Below are 27,940 nucleotides of genomic sequence, written 5' to 3'. Positions count from 1 at the left end.
TGTTTTCCTTTGACCGGATGTATAAAATTTATAACTTTTTGAAACTATCAAAGTATGATCTGTCGCTTTAAGCCTCCTAAAAATATGCAACAATATTAAATGATTTTTAAACATTCTCACACCACTAAGCTTTTCAAACGTTTCAATAAAATTTATAATTTAAACTTACAAAAAAATCTTCGACTATCAATTAACTGTCAATGAAATTGGAAAACAAAAATTAAAGAGCTTACGATATCTGTTGGTTAGCAAAAGCTACCTGTTACCAGTATGCACTACCACAATCTACCTTACCGACAATAATTGTATCTGCCTCGCACATGGCAAAACAATCTGAAATCAGAATATTAACTCCGCTACACGATCATTTTAAGCTCAGTTCGCTTCGCAATCTCGGTAATGTTTAACGTTATTGTCGCCGCCGTATGATGTGCTAAAACGGATTCAAAACAAAAGTGCGCTATTTAAAAGATAAAAAAAAGGTAGACCGTTGAAAGTGAGCCACATTGTGTAATCTTGTATTTAATGTGAAGATCTTTGCGGATAAAAAAGATATATAATTTTCTCCTCGCAATTTGCGGATTCTTCAAAAATTGTGTGTCTTTGTTTGTGTTTTTACTTTTTTAAACCACCTTAAGGACCTATTTCTTTGAAAGGTAAGTAACGACACAATGGCACTACCGTGTTTATTGGTTTCCCTTTCCTGTTGCAGAATTGTATGTTTATTTTTCAAGCTCTGTAGAGCTGCAATTAAATTACACCTTGGCCCAAAGAGCTTTGAAAAGAGCAGATTTGTTTTTGTTCCGGAATCTTATATTACCAGTTGGCGTGAGCTTAAGCTCACATTGGGCCTTCAAGAACCATCATTGTTGCTGTTGAAAATTCGTAATGATGGCCACTCACTTTTACCTTTTTTGTTTTGTCTAATGTAGCGCGCGCGGTGCTAACCTATTCTTCGCGCCTCGTAGCTTGAGGGGAATAACTTAAGCTTTGTTTAGTATTAGGTAACCGAGCTGGTAATAATGTCGGTGACGTCTGTCGCCCATCGAACTGTGTTACTTTGGCCATTTTCTTTTTGCATGTTTGGAAAATGAGGTGTCATGTAAGACTCTGGATGGGTTCATTACAAGAGCCGGTGAAACCGAAAGTAGATATTGTGCGGTAGGCAAAGAGGCAACACCATTGCGACCAACATTAATCTTGAATTTTCCTTCGGAGGCTTAACTCGCACTTAAGACTTAAAGTAAAAGCCATTGGTTTGGTGATGTGCGGTTTTCTGTCGTGTCGTATTGTGAGAAGAAAAAAATAAAAATAAAGAAACAAACTGCAAGCAACCAGTTTTTGGCGGTTTAAACTGATTCATACCACTCTATTCATTATACAAGGAGTTTTTTTTGGTAAATTTCTTCTTTTATTTTTTTGGCAATACTTATCGGAGAGTTGCATCTGGAGTTGTTAGCTGGTTTTGAGCCTTTCGCAGGTTATAACGGAATTTCGCAAAAAAAATTAGGTTAAACTCCGAATACGAATATGTATAAACAAAACAAAGAGTTGGCAGTAAAAAATTTTTTTTTTAAAGGTTTTTAAGTAAAGTAATTAATCTTCCATTGCTGTGTTGGCCAAAATGAGGAAATTGTGTGTGTTGTTATCGCGATGTGATTTTCGTGTTTTTTTTTTAAATTCTGTGTTCTTGTGCTAAATGAGAAGATGGTTTTACTTCCGTGTCATGATGATGTATCGATTTTAATTATTCAAAAACGATGAGGCAGTTGGGATTTTGGCAAAATTTTTATAAAATTCATGGAATTAAATAAAGTTTTTGAAAACATTACTTTGTAAGAATAAAATCTGTTAAAACAACAAGTTAAGCTATAATTCGATGCTCAAGGAGAACCATGCACTTTTCTATGGATTGCTTCTTATCGTTGTAACATACATAGTGACCTATATGACACGAAAGGTCTTCATGCTTGTAGTAATTTTTTATACAGGTATAAGTTTGTATCTCGTGAAGGGAATGTTCTGAGAGTTTGTTTAATTGATTAAATTTCATTTCGAGATGCCGTTAATAACAATGGATACAAATTTCTGAACTAGAGATAACAACATAACTTTTGAGGTGCAGGGTCAAAAGCCACACACAAAAGCCACAGGCCAAAAGCCCATAATGGACTACTGGCTGACTAGTGTGGGTCACAGCTCCACAAATTAATTATGGACTTACAACCCACCCAAGTGGGTCAAAAGTTCCCACAAAATTCCTGTGGACTTTTGGCCCATCGATTAAAAATTTATAACCAAGTAGGAAAGCAAAAATTCATAATACGAACTCTCATCTTCTAAATTTCTTTGCAATATCTCTCCAAAACATTTATAAAATAAAATGCACGACTGGGTCGCACGAACTTGCTCTTGGAGTTAAAGTTGCTTAAATTTTTAAGACTTTTTATGTAGAAATTTGGAAAAAAAAATAAAATTCGTTTAAAAAAAAAAATAAAATAAAATCTGAAATTAAATTGCCCTCCAAAACAAGTATGCAGTTTTGATTGATATATTAACGTGCATTTTTAGAAAAAAAATTTTCAAAATCGTTAGAGCCGTTTTTTAAAAAAACAATTTTTTATAAATAATTTTTTGGAAAAAAAGTTTAAAAATAAAATTGTAATGCCATTTTGTAGAAATCACTAATCAACATCTAAAAACAAAATTTCAAAAAAATTCAATGTCCCGTTTTCGAAAATTTCATTTTTCAAAAAAAAATTTTCAAAATTTTTTTAAAAATCCAAAAATTATTTTTTTGGAAATTTTATTTTTGGTTTATATTTAAATTATATAAATGCTTCTTCACAAAAAGTTTCGTTGAAATCCAATAAGAAGTTTCGGAGATATTCGAATTTTAAAAAAACGGTTCTATGGCAGGTACCGTTAATAATGATTTTCAAATAAAAAATTTTTCATTGAAATATAGACCTTAGCGTAAAACTAACATTTGAATTTTTTAAACAAAATCGTTGGAGCCGTTTTCGAGCTATTTTAATTTTACTAAAATCGGTATATGACAAGTACCGTTATTTTTGGTCCAAAAAAATTAATTCCAAAAACCCCTCTGGAGAGTCGCCAAATAACGCTACATACCAAGTTTGACATTAATCGGTCCATCCGTTTAGGCTGTAGCTCCTTATACAGACAGACAGACAGACAGACTGACAGACTGACAGACAGACAGACAGACAGACAGACGGACTTCCGGGACCCACTTTTTTGGCATTGTCTACCATCGTAATGTCATGGAAAAATGTTATCTCAACTTTTTATTTTTGTACGAATGCATAACTTGATATATAGTACCTATATCGCAAGTAAAAAGGGAAACAAATATCTTTTAAATTCGACTAAATCTCAAAAAATTACTTAAATAAGTATTCAAAAGAGCTGGCTGGCGAAGCTTCTTGGTTGGGGCCCAAATCCGCAACGCTGGTCACCCTAAGTAAGTAAGTAAGTATTCAAAACTGGAACACTCGTCAATTTTCGAAAGTTTCTTCATTAAATCTTCAATTGGTGTAATGAAATTAGTCCAAGTGGAATAAGACCAACTTTAAAAAATTGGTTTTTACGTCAATTTTCAACATTTATACAGCAATTTCAAAAGCTTTTGAAAACATTTATATACATTAAATGAAAAAATCCCGTTTTGGCAATTGTATGATAGTACCAAACACCAAAGATGTTTATGTTATACTCGGCAAACGCGATGCGGAAAACTATTTGCTCTATTTTCACACCTCAATATTGATTCTTCCGTGGGCAAAATTTTTTTCCGCTTCGCATTTGGCTGAGCACATTTTGTTCGGCTTGGCTTTCCGCCAATTAATTGGAATTTATTTGTTTTTAATCTCCGAGATAGTTTTTCAAATCACTATGAGACTCCAAACTAATCATCTTTTGAGCAAAATTTTTCCTGCTTTACCTTGTGCGAGTTTTCGAAAATTACTTCAATAAGCTTTAGGTAGGTACAAACGAATCTCGAGTCAGTCAAAGAAAAAAACACAAAATTTTCAAAAAAAAAAAAAAATTATAAAAAAAAACTTAAAAATCAATTTACAAATATTTTGAAAAAAAATTGAGCGTTTCCACATTGATTACAAATTAATATTTGTTCATCTGTTGATGGTTGATGTAGTTGGTTGTCCTGAATGCTTTGTTTCTACAACACTTCTTTTTCCCTTAAATAACTCGATAAGGATTTTTGCAAAATTCGCATTTGAAAATTCAATCAAATCAGAAATTGAAAAAATTACTCTTGGTTGCTTTTAAAACGCAAGATTAACTAGGTCTAGATCTAGATATTGTCATGAAATTTGTTATAGATGTTTGAGACAGTACTACCAACTCAATTTTTATTTAATTCTAAATACTAAAATCGACATATATAAAAATACGACAGTTGATTAATTAGTTGAATGATATTGTTTGCAATTTTGACTGTCTAAACTCAAGTGCGCCGCACCAAGCGCCACACCGGCCAACTAACCGTTTAACCCTTATGCAGATGCATAAATTGACGTTCTCAAAAGGAACATAATTTGTCCCAATCAAAGAAGTGTGATCGAGCTCGGATGTATCAACAATATCAACTTCCATAAACTCCATCATTCAATACAATTTATTGGAATTGATTATTTTTATACACTGGATCGCGCCGATCCAAACTGAATTAAATATAAATCAATTTATTTCTTCAAAATTCAATTAATCATTTCATAATGCACTTTTGATTTTTAAAACTCTCATAGGTTTGATTGTGACTACTCAAAATGACGACGTGCAAAATTTTGCATTTTGTGGTTTGAACTCATTAAGGTCACAACATAATGTTATGCCTGCTTACTTGAATACGTATGGGTAAATGCAAATTTATTAATTGAGTATCTTTTCAAAATAATTAAGTAGAAATGATTCATTCGTTTATTGTTTATTGAAGTATGAACAATTAAATTGTTATTTCCAAGAAATATAAATCATAACTATTTAGTACAAGTATTTCCTTTTGTTGAGAATTCGTGTTGTTGTGATTTAACAAACTTCAAGAAGGTAAACAATTATGAATTAGTTTTAATTTGTTTACTACTATCTCTTAAGTTTTTTGTTGACTTATAAACGGATCTAAGAAAACTCTGAACGATATATTTATATTTTGTATAAATGTTTTAGAGCGGGCGGCCACTGCAGAAACGCTCAACTCATCGAGCTAAAGAAAATTTCAAATGGGAAGTGAAAGAGGGCTATTAGTAGTTACGAAAACCACAGGTCTTCCCGTTCGCATCCTGGCACGATTGGCGTGGTAAAGTGCATCGTGCATCTCATAGAGTTAAAAGACAATATTGGTGTCAAATTAAAGGTGCTATTGTCAGCTATCAAAATTCAGAGGTCTTCCGGGCGAAAGTCTGGCAGTTTTGTCATGCAGCCCGTTTTAAGGTTAGAAGCGATAAAAGTGAGTTTTTTCATAAAGTCTTGTTTTTTGGTATTTTGGTGGATGAGTTAAGGAGTTTTTTCAATATAAAATAAAAATAAGAGTTATTAGCATTTAAATATAAAACGATGTTTTGGAAAAAGCTTGATAGTTTATTAACAATGACCCAAAGTATATGCAAAACTACGAACAATTCACGAAAAAGTCTCAAATAATACGCTGCGCCCCTTACAACTTACCGAATTAAAAGGCGAATTTAATTTCAAATTAAAGCTAATAATGTCTTTTTTTGAAAACCAGAGGTCTTCCAAGCCACATCTTGTCATTTCACCCCCCAGCCTGCTTGAACGTTTTAAGTGAAAAACGCTCCTAACCTTAAAACAAGCTGCGTGACCTAACTTCCAATTTTTGGCTTGGAAGACCTCTGGTTTTCAAAAAAAGACATTATTAGCTTTAATTTGAAATTAAATTCGCCTTTTAATTCGGTAAGTTGTAAGGGGCGCAGCGTATTATTTGAGACTTTTTCGTGAATTGTTCGTAGTTTTGCATATACTTTGGGTCATTTTTAATAAACTATCAAGCTTTTTCCAAAACATCGTTTTATATTTAAATGCTAATAACTCTTATTTTTATTTTATAGTGAAAAAACTCCTTAACTCATCCACCAAAATACCAAAAAACAAGACTTTATGAAAAAACTCACTTTTATCGCTTCTAACCTTAAAACGGGCTGCATGACAAAACTGCCAGACTTTCGCCCGGAAGACCTCTGAATTTTGATAGCTGACAATAGCACCTTTAATTTGACACCAATATTGTCTTTTAACTCTATGAGATGCACGATGCACTTTACCACACCAATCGTGCCAGGATGCGAACGGGAAGACCTGTGGTTTTCGTAACTACTAATAGCCCTCTTTCACTTCCCATTTGAAATTTTCTTTAGCTCGATGAGTTGAGCGTTTCTGCAGTGGCCGCCCGGACTATTTGTTAATGTTTGTATAAATAATATCTGGTCTTAAAATATTAGCTTTATTTGTTATTTCCAGATTTGTACCAATAATTTTAGAGTCTACGACCGTATTTTTTTTATTTTAATCTAAAAAGAGTGGGATGATCAAATAAATATACTAGTTAGGGTTTTTGCTCAAATATCATAGAAAAAAGTATCTATTTTTGGAGGTATAAAATATGGGTACATATTCACATTCATGTGAAGATAAAAGCTAATTTAAATTAAGTACCTTCTTAATAGTTAGCTATTTATTATATTATTTCATTTTTATGATTATTTTTATGTTACAGCCGTTTATTTAGAAGACAAAAATATTCATAAAGTTACAGGGTGATAACGATTAGTTTGCTAATATAATACAAGTTTTAAACTGAATATTTGTTGCCTGCACACCTTTACTCTCTGAACAACAGAAATTGAAATCATTTCAAAAAGGGTAAACAGGGGCAAAATTGGTTAAGGAAAAGAACCTACAAATGTATTAAATACTCTGATGATTGCAATACTGCATTTAAAGTTAAATGCTTTGACTACATTCTTAAAAACTTCAAAGAACCGAATTTCGATAACTTTGCTGCCTTCTATCTTCACTTCGGGTGCAGTAACTACAGTAGATTGACCCCTGGTTTTTGTATATACGTAAAAATATCATTAAAAATCTTCAAAAGAAAATCAACAGTAAGTGTATTGAAGGCAGAAGTTGTATAGCAATCTAGATTTGGATGTTTAGATACCTACATATGGTTAACTTTTTCTTTCATTATAAAAAAAATAAAAACAAATAAACATAAACCAGTCTCGAATAAGGGTCATGCCATTTGATTTCAAGGTTGTATCTGTACGTTTCCGGCATACTAAATAATTTAATATATAAATTTTGTCAAAGCGTCTCTTCAAATGCCCATTTAAGTGAAAAAAAAATCAACAATTAAACGTGACCTGCTTTTAAATAAACAATTTCGACCATTTCACAAAATTTGAACTCTGTTAACACGTTTAACTCATTGTAAATGACAGATATCAATCGCAAGAATGGATATGTAAATAAAAACTAGATCAAGCTTCATGGAATTCCTTTAAATTACTATAATATGAATTTTAATAAAGCTTCCAATTAAAGAGTGCAGTCTGTTGAAACTAATTTTGTTAAAATTGTGCTTTTGCTTTGCACTATGTAGGAGGAAAGTTAAACACATTTTTTTACAACAAATTATTTGATTTTCTGTCAGCTGACGTCTAAAGCGTTCATTCATTCTCTTTGATATATGTATCTATTAATAAATTATTCAAAAGCACATCTCGATAAATTGCAGTTTTTTTTTGTTTTTTTAATAAAAAGTTGATAAGTCCGTTTTTGTTAATATTTCTATTCACGTTTTTAAGATAGATCATTGTAGGTGTCTCAAAACTAATGCCATTTTATATTTATTGTAGTTTTATATTCAAAAGATTTCTGTATTTTATTATCTTTATGATTTGAATGTTCTATATTATTTTAACCTTGGTTATTAGCTAACAGAAAACTAAATAAAATATATATCAAAACCGAGTGATAACATTCAATGCAGTATTGCTGATATCTTTTTCAACGGAACTGACCTCTACCAGAGGTATTACATTTAAATTATTTTTTTCCAGATTTGTAACGTTGGTGGTAGAAAATTGAAAAACATTGAAAAACGAAAAGAGAATTCCTGAATTGAAAAATTTTACTATAGTTTGAAAAAGCTCAGAATTAACCTGACTAAATTTAGGTAAAAATATATGTTTTTGTTCTTGTTTTTGAATTAATAAAAACAAAATATCTTGAGTAAGCTAATATGTATTATAATTAAAACAAACATGCCCTAGTCGTTATTTTTGTCTGCAGAGAAATTTCACTTTTATTTGCACAGGTATACGAAAGTTTACTTTTCACCACTTGTTTAAATATTAATTAAAAATTTGACAAATAATCTCCCAAATGAACCATAATATTCTGTGCTAGCACAAAATATTTTGGTTCAATGCATTGCAAATGGGGGAAAAATTTTTTTTTAAAGCTGATGTTATTGACTTCAACCCTCCCATCCCAGAATATATACATAGGTTTTCAAAAATACTAGATTTTTACGCTCTCGCAAAAGTTCTTCGTTTATAAAATATGAGTGACAAATTTTTGATCTTGTCTTTTTAAATACACACATTAATAAGAAATTACAGAGCTAACTTTTAAAAACAAATATGTACAGTCATGAGGTTTTGATACCGCACAGTATAAGGCAAAATAAGGCAAAATTATAATTTGATTTTATTAAAGCATTTCCGTTGATGTAAATATGTATACAGTGACGAGCAAAAGTGGTCAAATGTTTTGCCTTTTTTGAAAAAGCTGTTTAAAACTTAGTGTTCTTTACATAAATTAAATCGTTTTTATTTTATTATTTTTCTTTATTATGCCACCATTAATTTTCCTGATTAAAATTTTAAAAAATGCTTCATTGTCCAAAAATGGAGAGTATCATATTGGTATTTGGACTTGACCAATTCTGCTCGTTTTGGAAAAAGGCTTTTGTTTCAATATATTGAGTGTACTAGAATTAATTTTTACCACTTTTAACCACTTTTAACAATGCCTCGAGATGTGATCTATCAATCTGTGAAGAAATAATTTTAAAATTCGGTCGTATTTCAGCTTAATGGAAAACTCAAAGCTCATCACTATTAGGCTTGCGTTATTTTACTGCCCTTACAGTTTCTTTAAAATTTTCTCCATGTTGTCTGATATAATTTTTCAACTACATGAAGACCCCACCAAAACCTTTAAAATTCTCAAATATTGCTTCAGAAATCAGAAATTTAAGACAATTGCATAGTCAGCATAAGGCCCTGACCCATTTTGACTTAAAATCTGTTGAAAATTTTGAAGAAATTGTAAGGGCAGTAAAATAACGCAAGCCTAATAGTGATGAGCTTTGAGTTTTCCATTAAGCTGAAATACGACCGAATTTTAAAATTATTTCTTCACAGATTGATAGATCACATCTCGAGGCATTGTTAAAAGTGGTAAAAATTAATTCAAGTACACTCAATATATTGAAACAAAAGCCTTTTTCCAAAACGAGCAGAATTGGTCAAGTCCAAATACCAATATAATACTCTCCATTTTTGGACAATGAAGCATTTTTTAAAATTTTAATCAGGAAAATTAATGGTCGCATAATAAAGAAAAATAATAAAATAAAAACGATTTAATTTATGTAAAGAACACTAAGTTTTAAACAACTTTCTCAAAAAAGGCAAAACATTTGACCACTTTTGCTCGTCACTGTAGGTACATAAATCTGTTTTTATAATTAATTAATTAAACACCCTCTTTAATGATTTTGACTTTGTGATCAATGTCATCTGATTTCTTAATTGTATGAAAAGGAATTAAAAAAAAATTTAAATCGTTAGAGCGGTTTTTTTTTAAATAATTTTTTATAGGTACATATACAAATTTTCTAACATTTTTCAAAAAAAAAAGATTTTATGCCATTTTGAAGAAATAATTAATTTAAATGTAAAAACTAAATTTAAAAATTTTAAACCAACCCGTTTTCGAAAAAAACTGATTTTTCAAACAAACAAAAAATATTGAAATATTTTTTGAAAACTTTTAATATTACCTTTACTTAAACACTTTTGTATAAAAATTATAGTTGAAACCGAGATAGTCTTGTAAGAGGTATTCAGAAACCAAAAAAACTGTTCCATGGCATGTACCGTTAATAACGGTACAAAAATTATAATTTTTTTTTTATTTCAAAAGTTGGGTCTTATGTTTTACATTGCACACAAAAATTGTAATCAAAATCTTTAGAGCCGATTTTGAAAAAAAAAAATTAACTTTTCTATTTCTGTTATTTTAAAAGTGCTGTTATTTTTGATCCTATACAAAAATTTCAATTTCTCCTCTAGGGAATTACCCATAACTGTTAATTACCAAATGTGAAGAAAATCGCATTACTAGTTTAGGCTGTAGATCGAGGTATATACAGACAGACAGAATTGCGGGACCCACTTTTATGGCATTCTCCATAATGACATGTTTCATTGCTATCTCAAGTTCGATTTTATTACGAATCCTAAACTTGTACTATGGTACCTATATCTCAAGCAAAAAAAGGTTACACATACGCCACCGTGGCCGTATAAGTTTAAACTTAGGTTATTGATAAAAAAAAAAACTGGTCACCGTTGGCACTTGAAAGCTCGTTGCTGTTTTAAATGGTTAAATAATGCATTTTTTGCATTGGGAAATATTCGGTCCTTTAAGTTTCACGTGGAAATAACCCTCCTCCCACAGCATTTTTTTTTACATTTTCCGTTAAGCTAGTTTCTGCTCGCCATTAAAATTAATATGAGAAAAGAGCTGTTGATATTGATGGATTTTTCATCGCTAATAACAAAAGTCAGCTCTCGTCTAAATAGAGTTGTTCCCCTTTCCCCAGAACAAATTAATAAAGGTAGGTAGTTGCATTAAAGTGCACAGGGAAATATCCGAAATCAATAAATTCATTATGATTACCATCAAGATTAATAATATTCTAATCTTTTGGTGCAAGTTAGATTGGTGGTTTCTTCCGTTGCATTTTACACAAAACACATTCATCTGATAAAAAATTCTATTTCAAGCTTCATCGGCTTCCTGCAATATAATTTTGAAACAGCTCCAATAGCTTTTCATTCTTATCTTGGCGAAAATTTTATAATCCATTTATTCGACAGCCACACGAATGCATTTTAGGAAAACAGTTTTATCTCTGCATTCATTCATTAAAATGTCAAACAAATTCTGTTCTATAATTAACTATCTCTCATAAATTATTCAGTTTATTAAAAGGTAAATATAATTAATCTCTAATTGACACTCAAGACTGATAATTCTCATTAGCACTCATTATTATCAGATTTGAGAGCAAATAACAATTAACCAGTAACTGTGTGTGTATGACATTAAATTCACAATGGTGCTTTTCCAGACCATATAATGACGTAGCAGAATCATTGTCACGTATCGAATTATATTCCTACTGTGCCACTGTGCGGTGCCTTGAGGATGAAATTAAATTTTGGACGTTTCATTAATGATTAAATTTAAAATTCTGAAGGTGAACTATTTAAATGCCCGGCATTATTTTTCACACATCAATAAACTGTATGTTGGGGATTTTCCATATAAATGTATTCACAGGTGTCACAACAAAAATTATGATATTTTATGTAAATATCCATGCTCAATCCCTTTCGTCACAATGTATGTGCCTCTTCGTGTCTATAAACTCTAGATGTTCACCTTGAAAATCAATATCAGTTCAACATAACTGCTTGGATTTATTCACTTGACTTCCAATTAAAACCATGTAGATTGTGATTATTGCCGGTAGTAGGTACCAGCTTGAATATAGCCGGATAGTTAAATGAATATCGATATCGAAAGCAAAAGTGCATTTAAGCTGATAAGAGCCACTATACAACTGGCTTTGCGCGATGTCGATGACCAAGTTTGTTTGGAGTGTGCCGAGAAGAAGATGCAATGAAACCACTTTCGTTATACAAGATAAGTCTAGTCACTGCATAGAAAAAAAGCGAACTTGTTTTGGTGTGACTTTTTTGTTGAAAGTTGTTTCTTTACTTAGAAATGGGTCAAGAGCAGTCAAATGATTGTGCTGAAATTTAAAAAATGGGCTATACCTATTTAAAGTAGTATTTCGTACAGAAAGAAACTTAAATAACACTATATTGAGGTTCGGGAATTGATTAAAGCATCACCCTTAAAACGATTTAATGGGTTTTTACTGCAAAAATAAAATTTAAAATTTGCCTTTTTGTCAATTTTCAAAAGTGAAATAAGGCCAAACTTAAAATTTTGGACTTATTTAGTACATATGTTCAACAAAAGATTTTGTACCAAAAGCTCTGCGCGAACTGATAAAATATTAAATGAAAATTCTTACATCGTGTAAGAATGCACAATGCTCGCAAATGGTAAAACTCGAAATATTTTATTTAAAAAATTATTGTTTACAATACATTTCATGCGAAAAAATATCGTTATTTCAATGTTAGCCCAAAACGAGTCCATAAAATGGTAATTGTTTGAAATAATGTTTTACCAATATGTACACCGTCGTGTATAAGTAACTTTTTTTCATAGAAAAACTAAAACGGTTATTAAAACTGTTTTATTTATACCAAAAGTTACTTAAATTATTCAAGAATTTATAAAACGGTTATTATAAAATTTCTATCGCTCACATATAGGCAATGAACTAGTTCATTTTGGTGTTATAACTTTTTTTAATTAAATCCGTCAGTAGCGGATAACATGCATTCAATGATTTTGTCAGTTTTTATATAAATTTTGTTGTTTCTAAACAGCTCTTTTTATTTTTTTTATACGTGATACCTTTTATTAAATGATAAAACGATGAACACCGGTTGGATTCACGAAAAAGCGTACCTCATCCATCATCCTCACGTTTCGCCTGATCAGGGTATTAAACCGTTGAACGATTCAACTTGTGCAGAAGAGGTCGAATCCGAAGATAGTCCAAGTATTGGAATCAAAAAATCAAAAATGATTTAAAATCCACGAGTATTTATAAAAAAAAGTTAAAGTAAAAAGTCTTGGGAATCGAACCTTGGACCTCTGATGCAAATGAATCGTTCAGCGTTTTGACACCCTGACTCTATATACAGTGACGAGCAAAAGTGGTCAAATGTTTTGCCTTTTTTGATAAAGTTGTTAAAAACTTAGTGTTGTTTACATAAATTAAATCGTTTTAATTTAATTATTTTTCTATATTATACCACCATTAGTTTTAATGATTAAAATTTTAAAAAAATGCTTCATTGTCCAAAAATGGAGAGTACCATATTGGTATTTCGACTTGACCAATTCTGCTCGTTTTGGAAAAAGGCTTTTGTTTCAATATATTGAGTGCACTAGAATTAATTTTTACCACTTTTAACAATGCCTCGCGATACGATTTATCAACCCGTGAAGAAATAATTTGAAAATTCGGTCGTATTTCAGCTTAATGGAAAGCTCAAAGCTCATCACTATTAGGTTTGCTTCAAAATTTTCAACAGATTTTCAGCCAAAATGGGACAGGGAACTATGCTGACTACGAAATTGTCTTAAATTTCTGATTTCCGAAGCAATATTTGACAATTTTAAAGGTTTTGGTCGGGTCTTCATTTAGTTGAAAAATTTTATCAGACCACACGTAGTCTTCTGTTGCCAAAAAAGTTGGTAAATTGTTTCGTTTTTTATCAATCATCATTTATAATGCATTCAAACTTCCTGAGATAAGAACCAGATTTTGGGTTCGAAAACAGTTTGAATTTTCTTTTGTATGTCATCATGCTAAACATTTTTTACAACCTAGCCGTGCTTAACAATAAAATGACAAATCAAATTTGACGATAAAAACCAGACAATTGTTACTAAATGAAGTCCAACCGACAAATTCATAAATTGCATAGATACTCTCATTTACAATTTTCAGAAAAAGTTTTCGTCATTTCCTTAATCACATTAACCATAAAGATAAAGATAACAATCTTAAGAGCACCATCCATAGATATTAAAATCTATTTGTCTAAATATTCAACTTTGTTTAACTTCTATATTTCATTTATCTTTTAGACAACAATGGCTACACACGTGAATCCAACATTTGTTGGAGACGATGGCAAAAATTTAAATGGACATACCAAAACACAGCCAAATCATCCTCCTGATCCATCCAAATCCACACCGGTAAGTGCAAAAAATATTCATTTTTTTTAATAAGATATATTTTTTGCATAATAAATTTTAAATTTTTAACTTCTATATTTAGAATGGAGCTGCTGCCAAACCTGGCGTTGAACGTGATCTCTGGGGAAATGACATTGAATTTCTGTTCTCATGCATAGCAATGTCAGTTGGTTTGGGCAATGTGTGGAGATTCCCTTTCACAGCATTGGAAAACGGCGGTGGTGCTTTCCTCATTCCTTACCTGATAGTATTATTTTTAGTTGGTAAACCAATCTATTATTTAGAAATGATCGTCGGACAGTTCTCGAGTCGAGGATCTGTCAAGGCCTTTGAATTATGCCCCGCTATGAAAGGTAAGTCTTGAAAACTTTTTTTGTTCAATTTTGATGAATCAACTATCATGCTTCTAAAATCATTTTTCAACTTAGGCGTGGGTATTGGCCAAGTGGTCTCAATCTCAATGGTTACCACTTATTATGTGGCCATAATGGGTATTACCCTTAAGTACATGTATGATTCCTTCTATAATGTCTTGCCATGGACGGAGTGCCAAGAAGCTTGGGGCTCATCGTGTGTAGCCTCGGGCATTAATAGTTCTGCAAATATCAGTTTTTTAGCTGGCGAAAGACAAACTTCGGCAGAGCTATATTTTTTGTAAGTTTTCCTTATTTTTGTGTACAATTTAAAGCTTTTGATGTTAAATGGGGTATGGTGGTGGTGGAAGTATTGTTTTTTGTTTTGTTTGTATCTTGCCACACGCAAAATAACGCTTTTTTAACTGTAATTCATTCACACCGGTATAGGTCAGTTCCTTTCGGATGATTCCATAGACACGAGGTATTGCAACAGATTTCTATCCTATAGTTTGATTGGGGAAATTTATTATTTATTACAAAGTCAATTGATATCAAAATGAGAATAGATTGGAATTGAAGAGTTCAATCAAATTGTCAGCCTGGCTGGCAGGGGCTTTGGTTGAAGTGTGAACGATATGGTTCCATAGCGATAAATATAAATTTAACAATGATACTTCTTTTCGATGGAGGAAAAGAGGTTGTTTATGTTTGGGAGGTTAATAAAATGTGTCAACAATTAGGTAAACGATTTGTTTATAATATGTTCAAGGTTTTGGAGATATTTGACAGTTTGTTGAATGGTCGGTACTTTGTTTTATGGCGTTTTTAATTGGCAATCCGGAATTGTTCTTCGATTCGGAATCCCAATTGAACAGTTTTTTTTATTCCGAAGAATCTGAAGTTTGGTGTGAATGTATTGTTTGAGTTTAACATGTTTCACATATATGTGTATTCGCGCCAAATTTCATTTGTATTTGTGCTGCAAACATTTTGTACTGCTGACATTTAAATCTATGAATGTGTGAGTGATTCTGCTTCTGATTCTGTTTTTGAAACCAGAAGAGAAATTCTCTTTTTTTCAGAATCAGAACTGTCAGTTTTGCCCAATTGAACGCATTCAGATTGCTTTTTTTTGCTTCCAGATTGCCAATTAAAAACGCCATTAATTTGCAGAATTTTCTGGATTGAGTTATGAAACGAGATGAAACCAGTGTTAGTCCTTAATGTTGGTCTTAATGCCGTTTTACGGTTTCACTAGTTAAATGTTTTGGAAAAAGAAATGTTTTTCTGACAAAGAAAATAAAGATTTCAGCTTTTGTTAAAATAAATGTTCATTGAATGTAAAATAAATGAATGTTTACCAACAAGCTGGCCATTAAAAAACAACACTTAGGTTATTTAACAAAAACAAGACATTTTGATAACAACTGTCGTTTCTTTTTGTAGGTATTAGTCGAGTCAAATTAGGCATAAAATTTGTAAAATCTCGGAATCCAGGGAAAGTCGATGCATCTGAAAAACGAGTATAGGACTGCTTTATAAAAGGGTCAAATAAGAAAGTTAAAAAAAAAAATTTCACCGCTCTCGATTACAACAGTTTTTATGGACCGTTAACTGTCATTCCGTATGCAAGCGTTAATCGGAATTGCTGTCTCATTTTAGATTTTGATCAAACTTTGTAGGGATGTTCTCTAGGACTGTAAGGAAGCAAATCCATGATGATTTAATTTTAAGTTGCGTGGTTTCCCCGCTACCCGCATTCGAACTTTTTCAGAAGGTCATTTTTATGTTATTATAACTTTGCGTCTACTAAAGATATCTTTTTGTTTGAAACGCCAATTTAAAGCTTAAGAATAGTAATTTTTGAATATATATTACAAAAATTACGTAATAATTATCCCTGAATTAAAAATAATTTTTGAAAAACTGGTAATTTTGCTGATTTCTCATGGTTTTTGACTGGCTCCAGAACCTTGGTTATTATATGTAGGAAGCTTATACTTACCAAATATTAAATATAGATATTTTTCAACAAATTACATCTAAAATGAACTCGATGGCTGTACTCCTTATGCAAAAAATTTAAGTTCAAAGTTTTGAGTTTTTTGAAAAAATATTTTTTTTATAATATGATTTTTTACGATTTGACTAAAGATAGAAACATGAAACTAACAGTGTGTTAAGTTGAAACTTTTAATTTTAAGTCCTCTAAATAAAATTGTGTTATTTTCATATCTTCTTAGTGTACCGCTTGTTTGAAAATTCGCAAAAATGCTAAAAAGCCAAAATAACCCTTACTTAAGGCTATGATTGCACTATGTTTGACATAAGATAGAAGCATGAAATTAATAGTATATTTAGTTCGTACTCTTAACTTAACACACTGTAAGTTTCACATTTCTTCGTTTAGTCAAATCGTAGAAAATGACAGTATAAAAATTAGCTTTTTTAAAATACTCAATACTTTGAACTTAAAATTTTTGCATAAGGAGTACAGCCATCGAGTTCATTTTAGATGTAATTTGTTGAAAAATATCTATATTTAATATTTGGTAAGTATAAGCTTCCTACATATAATAGCCAAGGTTCTGGAGCCAGTCAAAAACCATGAGAAATCAGCAAAATTACCAGTTTTTCAAAAATTATTTTTAATTCAGGGATAATTATTACGTAATTTTTGTAATATATATTCAAAAATTACTATTCTTAAGCTTTAAATTGGCGTTTCAAACAAAAAGATATCTTTAGTAGACGCAAAGTTATAATAACATAAAAATGACCTTCTGAAAAAGTTCGAATGCGGGTAGCGGGGAAACCACGCAACTTAAAATTAAATCATCATGGATTTGCTTCCTTACAGTCCTAGAGAACATCCCTACAAAGTTTGATCAAAATCTAAAATGAGACAGCAATTCCGATTAACGCTTGCATACGGAATGACAGTTAACGGTCCATAAAAACTGTTGTAATCGAGAGCGGTGAAATTTTTTTTTTTAACTTTCTTATTTGACCCTTTTATAATGCAGTCCTATACTCGTTTTTCAGATGCATCGACTTTCCCTGGATTCCGAGGTATAAAGCTAATTTGACTCCACTATATATAATTAGCAATGTATTTTTATATTAATTTTCAAACATGGAAAGACAGCTTATCCATATCGTTCAGATTCAAGCATGGAATATTCAAAAATGGCATACGACATTTTTAAATAATTTTTACCAGAGATCGAAATTATTTGACTGTAATTTGATCCCCAAAAACCTTAATAGGCTTCTAATTGTTTTCTAATAAATTTAGGTTCAATCAGTTAAGAAGACTAATACAATATTGCAACAACCCCCAAGTCGGAGTTTCTTAGGTATTTTTATCGGTAGTACAACTAAGTGGGCGATATGGTTAGAATCCTTCAGGGTATGTCAAAACAAAATACTTATCTACCTCGGATGTAGTTCATCCGTGCGTCATTCTGTGTGGCTGTGCGTCTATTTGAAGCGATTTACTGCAAACTAGTTTAAAATTTTTTGTTGTTAGGTACCCACGCGTAAAATAAAATTTTGTTTTTAGGACAAAAATTAACGGTAGTTGCCCTTCGACAAAAAATGGAAAAAGTAATAGTCTAAGAGCCGGCAGCATAATTTGGCAGTTTTGGTATAACCGAAACTCGAGTGTGTACATATCTAGATATGCACCACAGTATGTCAACGCAAAACTTCTGGCAGTGTTCTTTTTCAGCTTTCCTCAAAGGTATCTCAAACATGTTTTCTCATTCAAAAAACACATAGTTTCTGGTTTTTCTTTCTCAAAGACCAAATAACTTTTTTTTTGTTAACAGTAACCATAAGATCAAATATTAATATAATATCTCTATTTGCTGGTTTAAACGCTCAAATTATGCAAAAGCGCATTTTTTACTAAATATTTTAAGAATCGCTTATTTTTCACCTGCGATTATCTTTTTTGTCAAAAATTAGGAGTCCTTTAAGCAATTAATGGGTCTCTCAACTATATTATTCCATCTTGGTTTATTCCTCCTCCCATACGATTTTTTTTTTGTCTGAGTGCAACCTACACGCCCTAGGTTTTTATTACAGCTTATGCAAATTACCCTGTATAAGTAGGTACCTTTGTCCTTATACAAAAAATTTAAATTTTTTGAAGGTTTTTTGTCTACAGATCAAAAACGGTCTGTCAAATCTTTCGAGCTTTGAAGTCAAAATGCATTTCGGAATTTTGTCCCAGACCCCTATATAACAAAATCTAATTTTTTATGATTTTTTGGTGTATCATTTGTTCGGTTATACCTAGCGAAACGCCAAAAGTTGATTTTTTACTGCACTTTGGATGCGTCTGGCAAAAGAAAGCTGAAAAAGATCACTGCCAGAATTTTTGCGTTGACATACTGTGGTGCATATCTAGATATATACACACTCGAATTTCGGTTATACCAAAACTGCCAAAATATGCTGCCGGCTCTCTATCTATAAGTAAGAGACGTAAAAAAAACTGAACAACTACCACCGTAAAATGTCCCTTCCCAAAAAAATATTAAAATAAAAGTAACTCAAAATGAATTCGATCCAACCGAAATTGTGATTTTTCTCAGACCTACACATGTCACATGATGAGTTGTCCTATGATGATTTTGTTGGATTGATCCCGACATAAGTGTAAAATTAAATTTATTATTATCAAGAAAACTATGAACTAACAAGTTTTGTTATTATCTAAAAGGTGGAAGGTTTTGTTCTACGGTTTTAATTTTCAAATACATTCCCAGTTTTCATTTGTTTCATTGACTTTTTTCATACAAAAATCTTTTCCGATTTTTTTAATCTTCATCCATCACAATTATCACTACAGACTTTTCTTTTAACAATTTTAACTCATCAAAAACTAACCATTAATTTTATTCATAAACAATTTTAACATTAAAACTAATTTCTAAGGTGTTGGACTTGGTCAATTATTTATGGTGTTCCTGCTTGGCACATATTACGAATCGGTTGTGGCATTGATTTGTTACTATTTTGCGAGTTCATTCCGATTTCCATTACCATGGGCACATTGCCGACCCGAATGGGAGGCCCGTTGCTTTGATTCATCATCAGGAGGAGAATATAATAGTTCTGCTTCTATATCTAACTTAGAATATCTTAAATTTGTGGAAAAAACAAGTAATGATACAATAATGACAAGTTCTGAATTATTTTTTATGTAAGTTTATTCTAACAATTGGTGTTTGGTTCTTTTCTATTTAACATCTAGCTAATGACTTTTTTTTTAATAAAATATTGTTAATTTTTTGTTTGTTTATAAAATATAGAAAAGAAGTTCTTAAGGAAAAGGATTCAATTGTTGATGGTATTGGATATCCCAATTGGCCATTAGTATTGGGATTATTTGTCTCATGGATAATGATCTATTTGTTGATCATTCGTGGAGTTAAGAGTTCGGGAAAAGCTTCATATTTTCTTGCCATATTTCCATATATTGTGATGATTATTTTACTGATAAGAGCTGTTACTTTGGAAGGATCTGCTGACGGAATAATCTATTTTATCAAACCGCAATGGGAGAAGATTCTGAGTCCAAAGGTGCGAAAAAAAGTTATCAGTTAAATCCTTCTTTCCCATATTCTTTTTTTTTTCTTTCAACTTTTAATTTTTTTCTAAATCAATAGTTTCTATTATTTCGTATCTGTTTTTTTTTTTTTTTAATTCTTGCTCTTTAATTTCATATTTGTTTTCTATTGCTCAATATTTTCTACTTTTCATTTTCCAACCCGGCTATTTTCTCTTTTTCTTTTCATTCTTTCTGCTATCAAATCTTCATTTCTCTTTTCTATTCTCCTTTACATTTCTAAATTTTTAATACAACTTTTTTATTTTGTTCATTTATTTACAGGTGTGGTACGCTGCAGTTACTCAAGTCTTCTATTCTCTCTCCGTTTGTTTCGGAAACATCATCATGTATTCGTCTTACAACAAATTCAACCACAACGTCTATCGAGATGCAACTATTGTAACTCTTCTTGATACATTCACCTCACTTTTGGCAGGTTTCACGATATTCGGTATATTGGGACATTTAGCTCATGAAATCGGAACAACCGATGTCGGAACTGTTGTCAAAGGAGGTACTGGTCTTGCCTTCATATCATATCCAGATGCCATTGCCAAATTCAAAGCTATGCCTCAGATTTTCTCGGTTCTCTTCTTCGTTATGCTGTTTGTCCTTGGGATTGGCAGTAATATTGCCATGACTTCTTGCACAATGACAGCCATTCGGGACAGTTTTCCTAAAATTCCACAGTCATATTGTGCACTTGGAATTTCAGTTATTAGTTTTCTCCTTGGATTGCTTTATGTCACACCGGTAACATAGAAAACTTGGACCATTATGAAATTAATCTAATCAATTCAATCTTAGGGAGGACAATTTATCCTAACACTGGTTGACTATTTCGGAGCATCAATGATTGCTCTTACGTTGGGAATTATTGAACTTTACGTTTTTGCATGGGTTTACGGTGTTGATCGGTTGTGCCGAGATGCCCAATTCATGATCGGAAAGAGTCCAAGCTGGTATTGGAGAATTTGTTGGGGGGTGATTACACCCTTGATTATGACTGCAATTTGGATTTACACCTTTGTGGCATATGAGCCCCTCACTTACAAAGATGTTAAATTTCCGAGCTGGGGATATGGTAAGTTCGTAATACCAATAATACCCATTAAGTGTTTAATATTCCTACAATGATCTTAATAATAATTTCAGCAATTGGATGGACAATAACAGCATTCGGAGTAGCTCAAGTACCGATTTGGGCATGTGTGGCAATTGTTAAACAACCTGGTGACACTTTAATGGAAAAAGTTCGTGGTGCATTCCGACCAAAAGCCAATTGGGGACCAAACGATCTTGTACTTCGAGAGCAGTATCACAAAGAAATGGCAATTTATAAGGACTCAACGCGGAATTTGGGCTTTTTTGGAAGTATTAGACAAAATCTTTTCGGATAAAATGAAAAATAATAAATATCTGAGGAGTCGATCCGTGACTGAGGCCTTAATATACTTAAATTAGCTTTAAAATACTAAGTAAAAACTTTGGTTTAGTTTTGTTATCTAAGAAGAAATATACGATTTTATAAACTTTTAAGAGGCTTTATTTGATGATATATAAAATTGATGACGTATAAAATTGAATAATTAGCAAAAAAAAAAAAAACACATTCTTATAGGAATACGATATTAAAAGTTATCTTTGAATCAGCTAACATCAATATAAAAAAAAAACTTTAGTGCTTGATATCACTTGTTTTAAATTTATTACGTATTCTTAAATGAATGCACAATTAAAAATTGTAAATAGAAAGCCATTAATAAGAGCTAATGGTTTGTTTGATCATTTTATTGAAAAAAGGTATTTTCAAAGAAGTTAGGTAATAATTGTTTAAACAATAATACTTTTTATATTCAAATAATATTCGTTCACTATTAAGTTGAGTTCATATTGCGCTATTATTTGTACGACTTGTGACTTGCTCTCAAGAGGCCTCTGAAAAATCTATAAAATCATTTAAAAAAAATCATACAAAACAGCACATTTTGAATAATAAACATACATATTTCTTTTCTCAGATAAGTCGTAAAAAAAGGATTAAACATAAATTCTTGGTTATTGTCTCTTCAGTTCAAGATTCGTTCTTAAATTGATAAAACTATTTTGAATTGTGGCTAAAAGTAGCGAACTTATGGTCCCACATGCATTTTGTTTAAATAACAGTTATTTGAATTGATAAGGTATCCAAAGAGACGATAATCAAGACAAACCAACAATCATTTTTAATGGACCGGAGCGCCGCCATATGTTTAGTATAACAGTTATTTTATCAACGAAACTCATTAAATGTAAGGAAACTTTGAAAAAATTGGCGCAAGATTTTAAACGATTTAGTAAAAATGGTAAAGTCATTTTAGTAAGCTACTAAGTCAAAAAGCAGACTGATATTTAACTTAGTAAATTACTAAAATGGCTTCAGCATTTTACTAAATCGTTTAAAATGTTGAGCCATTAGCTTTATATATATTGTTGGTCATACAAAACAAGAACTAGAATAAAATTTAACAAATCTTAACGTAAATACAGGGTAAAATATTTTTTATGAGAGTATTTAGTGTAAGAACTGCGTGGATAAAGCCCATATTTATAGAGCCTTGTATGTCTATGTACGTTGCTGAATCGAAATGAAAGTTTTTTAAAGTCTCCAAAGACAAAAACAAAAATGCTACAAAAAAATCATCCATTATTCTGTCAAACCCAAATGAAAAAAAATTAAAAGGTCTATTTAATGAATCTGATCCGCACAGAAAAGAATAGAAAAGATCCGAAAAGTACAGGTTTTTGTGCTCCATGAAGAAAAACCTTCTCCCACACTGTTCTACAATCTGTCACTTTGTGTGTGGAACAGTGTTAAGTTCAAGTTTTCTGCTCCTTCTTTTGATTTGTTTTATTTGGATAAAAGTATTAAAAAGTGAATAAAACAACAAAACTAAATTTTTTAAATTTGAAGTTTCAAAACTGATAGGCAACAGTCAACCCTATTAATCTTTTTGTATCTTTTTTGCTCTCACAGTTTTCACGCAGTTGTTCTATTCTGATCTGTTCTGTTCACACGATTCGACTTACGCCCAAGAGCTTCGCCGCACAACAAAAATCGTGAAAAAGCGACATAATAACGAAAAGCATAGCAAAAATTTTCGTTCACGATTTCGTTGCGCTTAAATGTTAGACCTCATTTACCTATGTACAATGTACATAGTTGATTCGTTCTCAAGACCTTTTTGTTCTTATCTAATATTTGTACGTTTTCTTTAAAAAAAACACCCTTTCAGATATTTTAAAAATTCTTTTGGTTAAGTGGACTTTGGACAGAATTCAAAAAACCGAAATTCAGAAAACCCAAAATCGCGAATAAAAATCGGGAAAACCAAAAAGCTCGAAAACCCAGAAGATAAGAAAGTCGTATAAAAAATGCATCTAAGAAATAAAAGAAAAAAAAAATATCTGGAGGGGCCAATAAGTAAAACTATTATAGACTTTTCCTTTTTGTAATTTAATGGGCTTTAATTTTCATTTTTCAGTAATCTGTTAGTTTCAAAATATTTTCAAAATACCGAAAGGTAAACCCTCGCACGCCCCTTTTACTGGCTAAAGCTCACGGCTCTGGTCAACTTTAACTTTTTTCAGAGGAATTGCGAGGAATTTTTAAAGCCTACAAGAGTTTGAGAAGTGCAACTACAACAACCAGAGCCCTAAGTACTCAGAAAATTGAAAGTCCTCATTCTTGCGCTCTTATTAATTACACAAACGCAGAAATATTTAAGAATTTAAGTAGATGACTAGGGCTTATCAAAGGGATAAATAAGGGGTCTCATCAAGTTAAAAGTAGAGATTATCTTAATTGATATGAATACAAATGCTACCCGTTCTATAGCAAATAAATTGAAGTTACAAAAAATTCAAAAAATCTCTATCTACACTACAACTACTAGAAAATCAGAATAAAACCAACCTTGTTGGAGAAATAAAATTCCATAACATGAATGTAAAAAAAATCACTTTATTGCTGCAAACATCCATAACTAATTCTTATCTGCTATGCTTTTCCCGGCTGCATGGTCAAAAATGCAAACGAGATTTCCATTTTTTGGAGCAACCAACCCAGTTGGCAGTGACTCCTTATCAACAAAAATTCTCTGTAAAGTAAATCAGTTAAAATTTTTTAATCAACTACAACTTATTACCTATACTATTCAGTGTTCATACCTTTACAATATCAGCCTTTCCCGCACCACAAATTGCAAACATGCAACAATTGGCGTTATTGATCAATGGGAATGTCATAGTAACTCTCTTTGGTGGTGGCTTTGGGGAATCATCAATTGGTGTAATGAGACGACGCTTCTCATTCAACAGCACATGATCTGGGAATAACGAACAAGTATGTCCGTCGGGTCCCATTCCGAGAAGAAGCAAATCAAATACTGGAATTGATCCATCTTCCATTTGAAATTCTTTAAGAATCTTTTCTTCATAATCTTTGGCACATTCTTCTAATGTAAGATCAGTGTTGATTTTAATAAACTGATCTTCCTGTAACTTTGTTACAGGAATCAATGCAGATTTATAGGCACCAAAGGTCGAATCTCCATCGGCCTCTGGAACGAAACGTTCATCACAGAAAAACAATCGCCACTTGGACAAGTCGGTGTCGATTGCTGGAATTGCTCTGCACAGATAGTTTATAACTGAGCCACCTAAGCAAATGTTATTTTAATTTGTTAAATATCTTTCTTAATTAAATGGAATAGTGTAGTGGCCTTGACATTGACATTGGAAAGCAACTCACCTGATAACCCGACACGAAATACTCCGTTATCAGCTATCGCTTTCTTAGCTAAGCTTTCTATTTGATTTGTGAGTTTTTGAATGACTTCATCCTCGTTTGGAAGAACATAGTTTACCATTTTATAAAGAAAAATTAGAATATTTTAGAAAAATTAAAAAATGGAATGCATGCAAATGCAAAATAATGCCGCTCTGCAAATAGTGGAATGGCAAAAATTATGATTCAGGGAAAATTCTATTACTGAAAAACATCTGATTCATTTTGACATTTGTTGTTGTTGCGAAAGTAGAAAGCGTGCTTTTAAGAAAAAGCTTTCTTTTCAAAATGCTCGCTAGATGTCGGTAGAAGCGCTTATGTAAAAAGCTCTGAGTCAGGGGTACGCAACCTACTACGTGTAAGTTATAGATAATCATGCCTATTACCGAAGACGCAGTGATTCAGTCCCCGGGAATCTACTCGATCCGCAACTAAATCGAATTTCAATTCGTGAACTCCCCGGGATGAACTGTATTATCGATCCACGAAAACACACTAAACCATGCGGCCCGCGGGCCTCATGCGGCCCACAACGAATAACTTTGCGGCCCTCACATAGATTCGAGCTTAATTTTAGGTCTCATACAAATTTATCGATAAGATGCTCAGATAAATTTTAAAACGGCAAAAATTTTTCGACAGTTTGTATGGGAGCTAAATTGTATCTTATTATGAGTTTGTTCTGACCAATTAAAGTTCGAAATACCTATGCTAAAATTTTTCTCGATCTGCGTACCAGGCATGGAATGTACCTGAAAAAAAAATTATAAATTAATAAGATATCGTGAATTAGAAAGCGAACGTTCTGATTTAACCCAACGGTAGGTTAAATCATGAATGCCCTAGGTATGGCATTCTTTGTTTTTTTTTTTTCATAAAAATTAGAATAAATGTCGAATGATATAGAAATTGAGGTATGCGATTTTTAATGTACATAACTGCGAAGTAAATTCCAAATTTCTATGAAGTGGATATAACCGAATTTTATACGTCTTTTTCAGTCAGATTTGGGACAATTTAAAACTGCAATTAAAAATCGTTTGCAAATTTCATACAACCTTCGGATGCGAGCAAATATTGTAACTATTAAGAGAATTAAAATCCAGTATACTTACACCTTGGTCTGGTGAAAAACAAAATGGTAGTAAAGAAGAGATTCTAGTAATCAGGAAGAAATCATTAATGTTAGTCAGCTATTACATGAAGCCTCAAGAGGCGCGCCTCTTTTCAAAACTAATGAGTGCAAAAGATATAGAAGATCAAACAAAAAATTATCCGACCGGAGAGTCGTGGGCCAAAATTCTGAGACTCTTTTTTGACGTTTCTTTTTCCATTCTTTCTTTTTTCAACATTCCCTTTCATTCTTTTTGCTTCTTGGTGGAATACAACAACAACAATACTTAAATCAAAAGAGAAATGTCAAATTTGAGTCTTTGACTCAAGAGGCATCGTGACTTATAATTCTTCTTATTTTTATAAATCTGTTTAAAAAAGTTCTAGTTTTACTTTTTCTGTGGCCCATAAAAATTTAGATCTCGCTGTTTTGGCCCCTAGGAACCACTGAGTTTGACATGCCTGCACTAAACTGTTTACCGACATAAGTCATTGTTGACACTTACAAAGTTAAATGTCATTCTATCACTTCCGCACGCGGCGGCGGGTTCGGTAATACGAAATCTTGTGAAAGTGGCTCTTACTCCCGCCCTTTGTATATAAAATCTATAGTACTTTCATGAAGTGAATTTTTTTTTAGTTTGTTCGCTACCTGTGTGGTCGCGAGGGCGCTTAGATCGAATTCCATAATGGGAGTAAGGAGATGAGATATACATTTCTGTTTGAAATTTGACATAGTTTTTAGTTAGTTCGCTAGCTTACTATTTTGGTGGCGCTGTTTTTTTTTCATGGATAGTACTATAGATTTTATATGCAAAGCTCCCGCCGCAGTGGCTCTGCGTCTTCGGTAATTAGGCATGAATACTTTGTATTGAATTAGGTATACCGCGAGCCCACAGCAGGAGTGGAGTTATAACCAAAAGTTGAGATAACAATCAGAATTGAATGGCATTATGATGATAGAGCCCTTCAAGCAAACGAGTCCGAATCCACTCCGCCTGAGTCTGACCTCGAATACGAAACGGGCGCACGGTGTGGCCGATGGTAGGAAAAGTTGGCAAAAATTATTTTTGTTCGTTTTTAAGTTTGTTATGGGTAAAAATACTATAATAAACTACAAAACTAAGACAACTCTTGTGATTCTATGAAAAATTATTAAAATTATTATTAAAGACGCACATAACTAAGAAGGTATCTGTTACCTTTAGCTTTGAAGTTGTTTGAGAAGGAAAATTGTTATTTAATTTTTCAATACTTTGAATTTACTGACTCATTAATTGGGTTAACAAAATCTTCTTAATCAAAAAATACACTGGTCAACAAAATTCAACTTTTTTTTTGTTTAAAGAACCAAAATATACTTTTCTGAAGGATTTAGGAATACTGAACTCGAATACACATTCAGAAATATTCTTTTAGCATTCGTTTTTTTAAATATTAGCGTTATAAAATGCAAAGACAAAAAACTTATTTTGAATGTTTTTGAGGTTCTGCTAATTGTGGTTTATTATTTCAGCATAGTTTGACGCCGTGATCTGTTTTCCTTCTTCAAAAAACTGTTTAAATCTTTCCGATCTTATTTTATGCATGAGATATCTCAAGATGAGTTTCCATTTTGTTGATCAAGACTTTTCTTAAATTTTTAGCCAGCATGGTAACCGTACACACTCCCAGTTGTGGCTAATAGAATAATTATATGGATGACTATGGATATGAGTTCAGAATCTGTTACACCTTCAGAAA

General features: G+C 31.8%; 2 protein-coding genes across 3 annotated transcripts; one reads left to right on the top strand and one right to left on the bottom strand.

Moving 5' to 3' along the window:
- Window positions 1–262: 262 nt before the first annotated feature.
- On the top strand, window positions 263–21,795 carry LOC129917871 (sodium-dependent nutrient amino acid transporter 1). Of its 2 annotated transcripts, none has more exons than XM_055998066.1 (8): window positions 263–656; window positions 14,164–14,277; window positions 14,360–14,630; window positions 19,581–19,848; window positions 19,958–20,228; window positions 20,539–21,009; window positions 21,064–21,340; window positions 21,412–21,795. In XM_055998066.1, the coding sequence occupies exons 2-8, from the start codon at window positions 14,170–14,172 to the stop codon at window positions 21,654–21,656; spliced, it is 1,911 nt and encodes a 636-aa protein (XP_055854041.1). In that variant the 5' UTR covers window positions 263–656; window positions 14,164–14,169; the 3' UTR covers window positions 21,657–21,795. The 2 variants fall into 2 exon arrangements, with proteins under 2 accessions (XP_055854041.1, XP_055854042.1); XM_055998067.1 differs by lacking the exon at window positions 19,581–19,848 and adding an exon at window positions 14,706–14,931 and having other exon boundaries at window positions 269–656.
- A 2,444-nt stretch (window positions 21,796–24,239) lies between these two features.
- Window positions 24,240–25,299, bottom strand: LOC129917879 (probable 6-phosphogluconolactonase). The gene is made up of 3 exons (XM_055998082.1): window positions 25,049–25,299; window positions 24,466–24,956; window positions 24,240–24,395 (listed from the first exon to the last, which is right to left on the bottom strand). Exons 1-3 carry the CDS (start codon window positions 25,164–25,166, stop codon window positions 24,282–24,284), a joined length of 723 nt encoding a protein of 240 aa, XP_055854057.1. The 5' UTR covers window positions 25,167–25,299; the 3' UTR covers window positions 24,240–24,281.
- Window positions 25,300–27,940: the final 2,641 nt, after the last annotated feature.

Source organism: Episyrphus balteatus, chromosome 4 (genome assembly GCF_945859705.1).
Source record: "Episyrphus balteatus chromosome 4, idEpiBalt1.1, whole genome shotgun sequence".
NCBI classification, from domain to species: domain Eukaryota; kingdom Metazoa; phylum Arthropoda; class Insecta; order Diptera; family Syrphidae; genus Episyrphus; species Episyrphus balteatus.
Note: the sequence above shows the minus strand (reverse complement) of the source record. Positions and strands in the feature narration are given on the sequence as shown.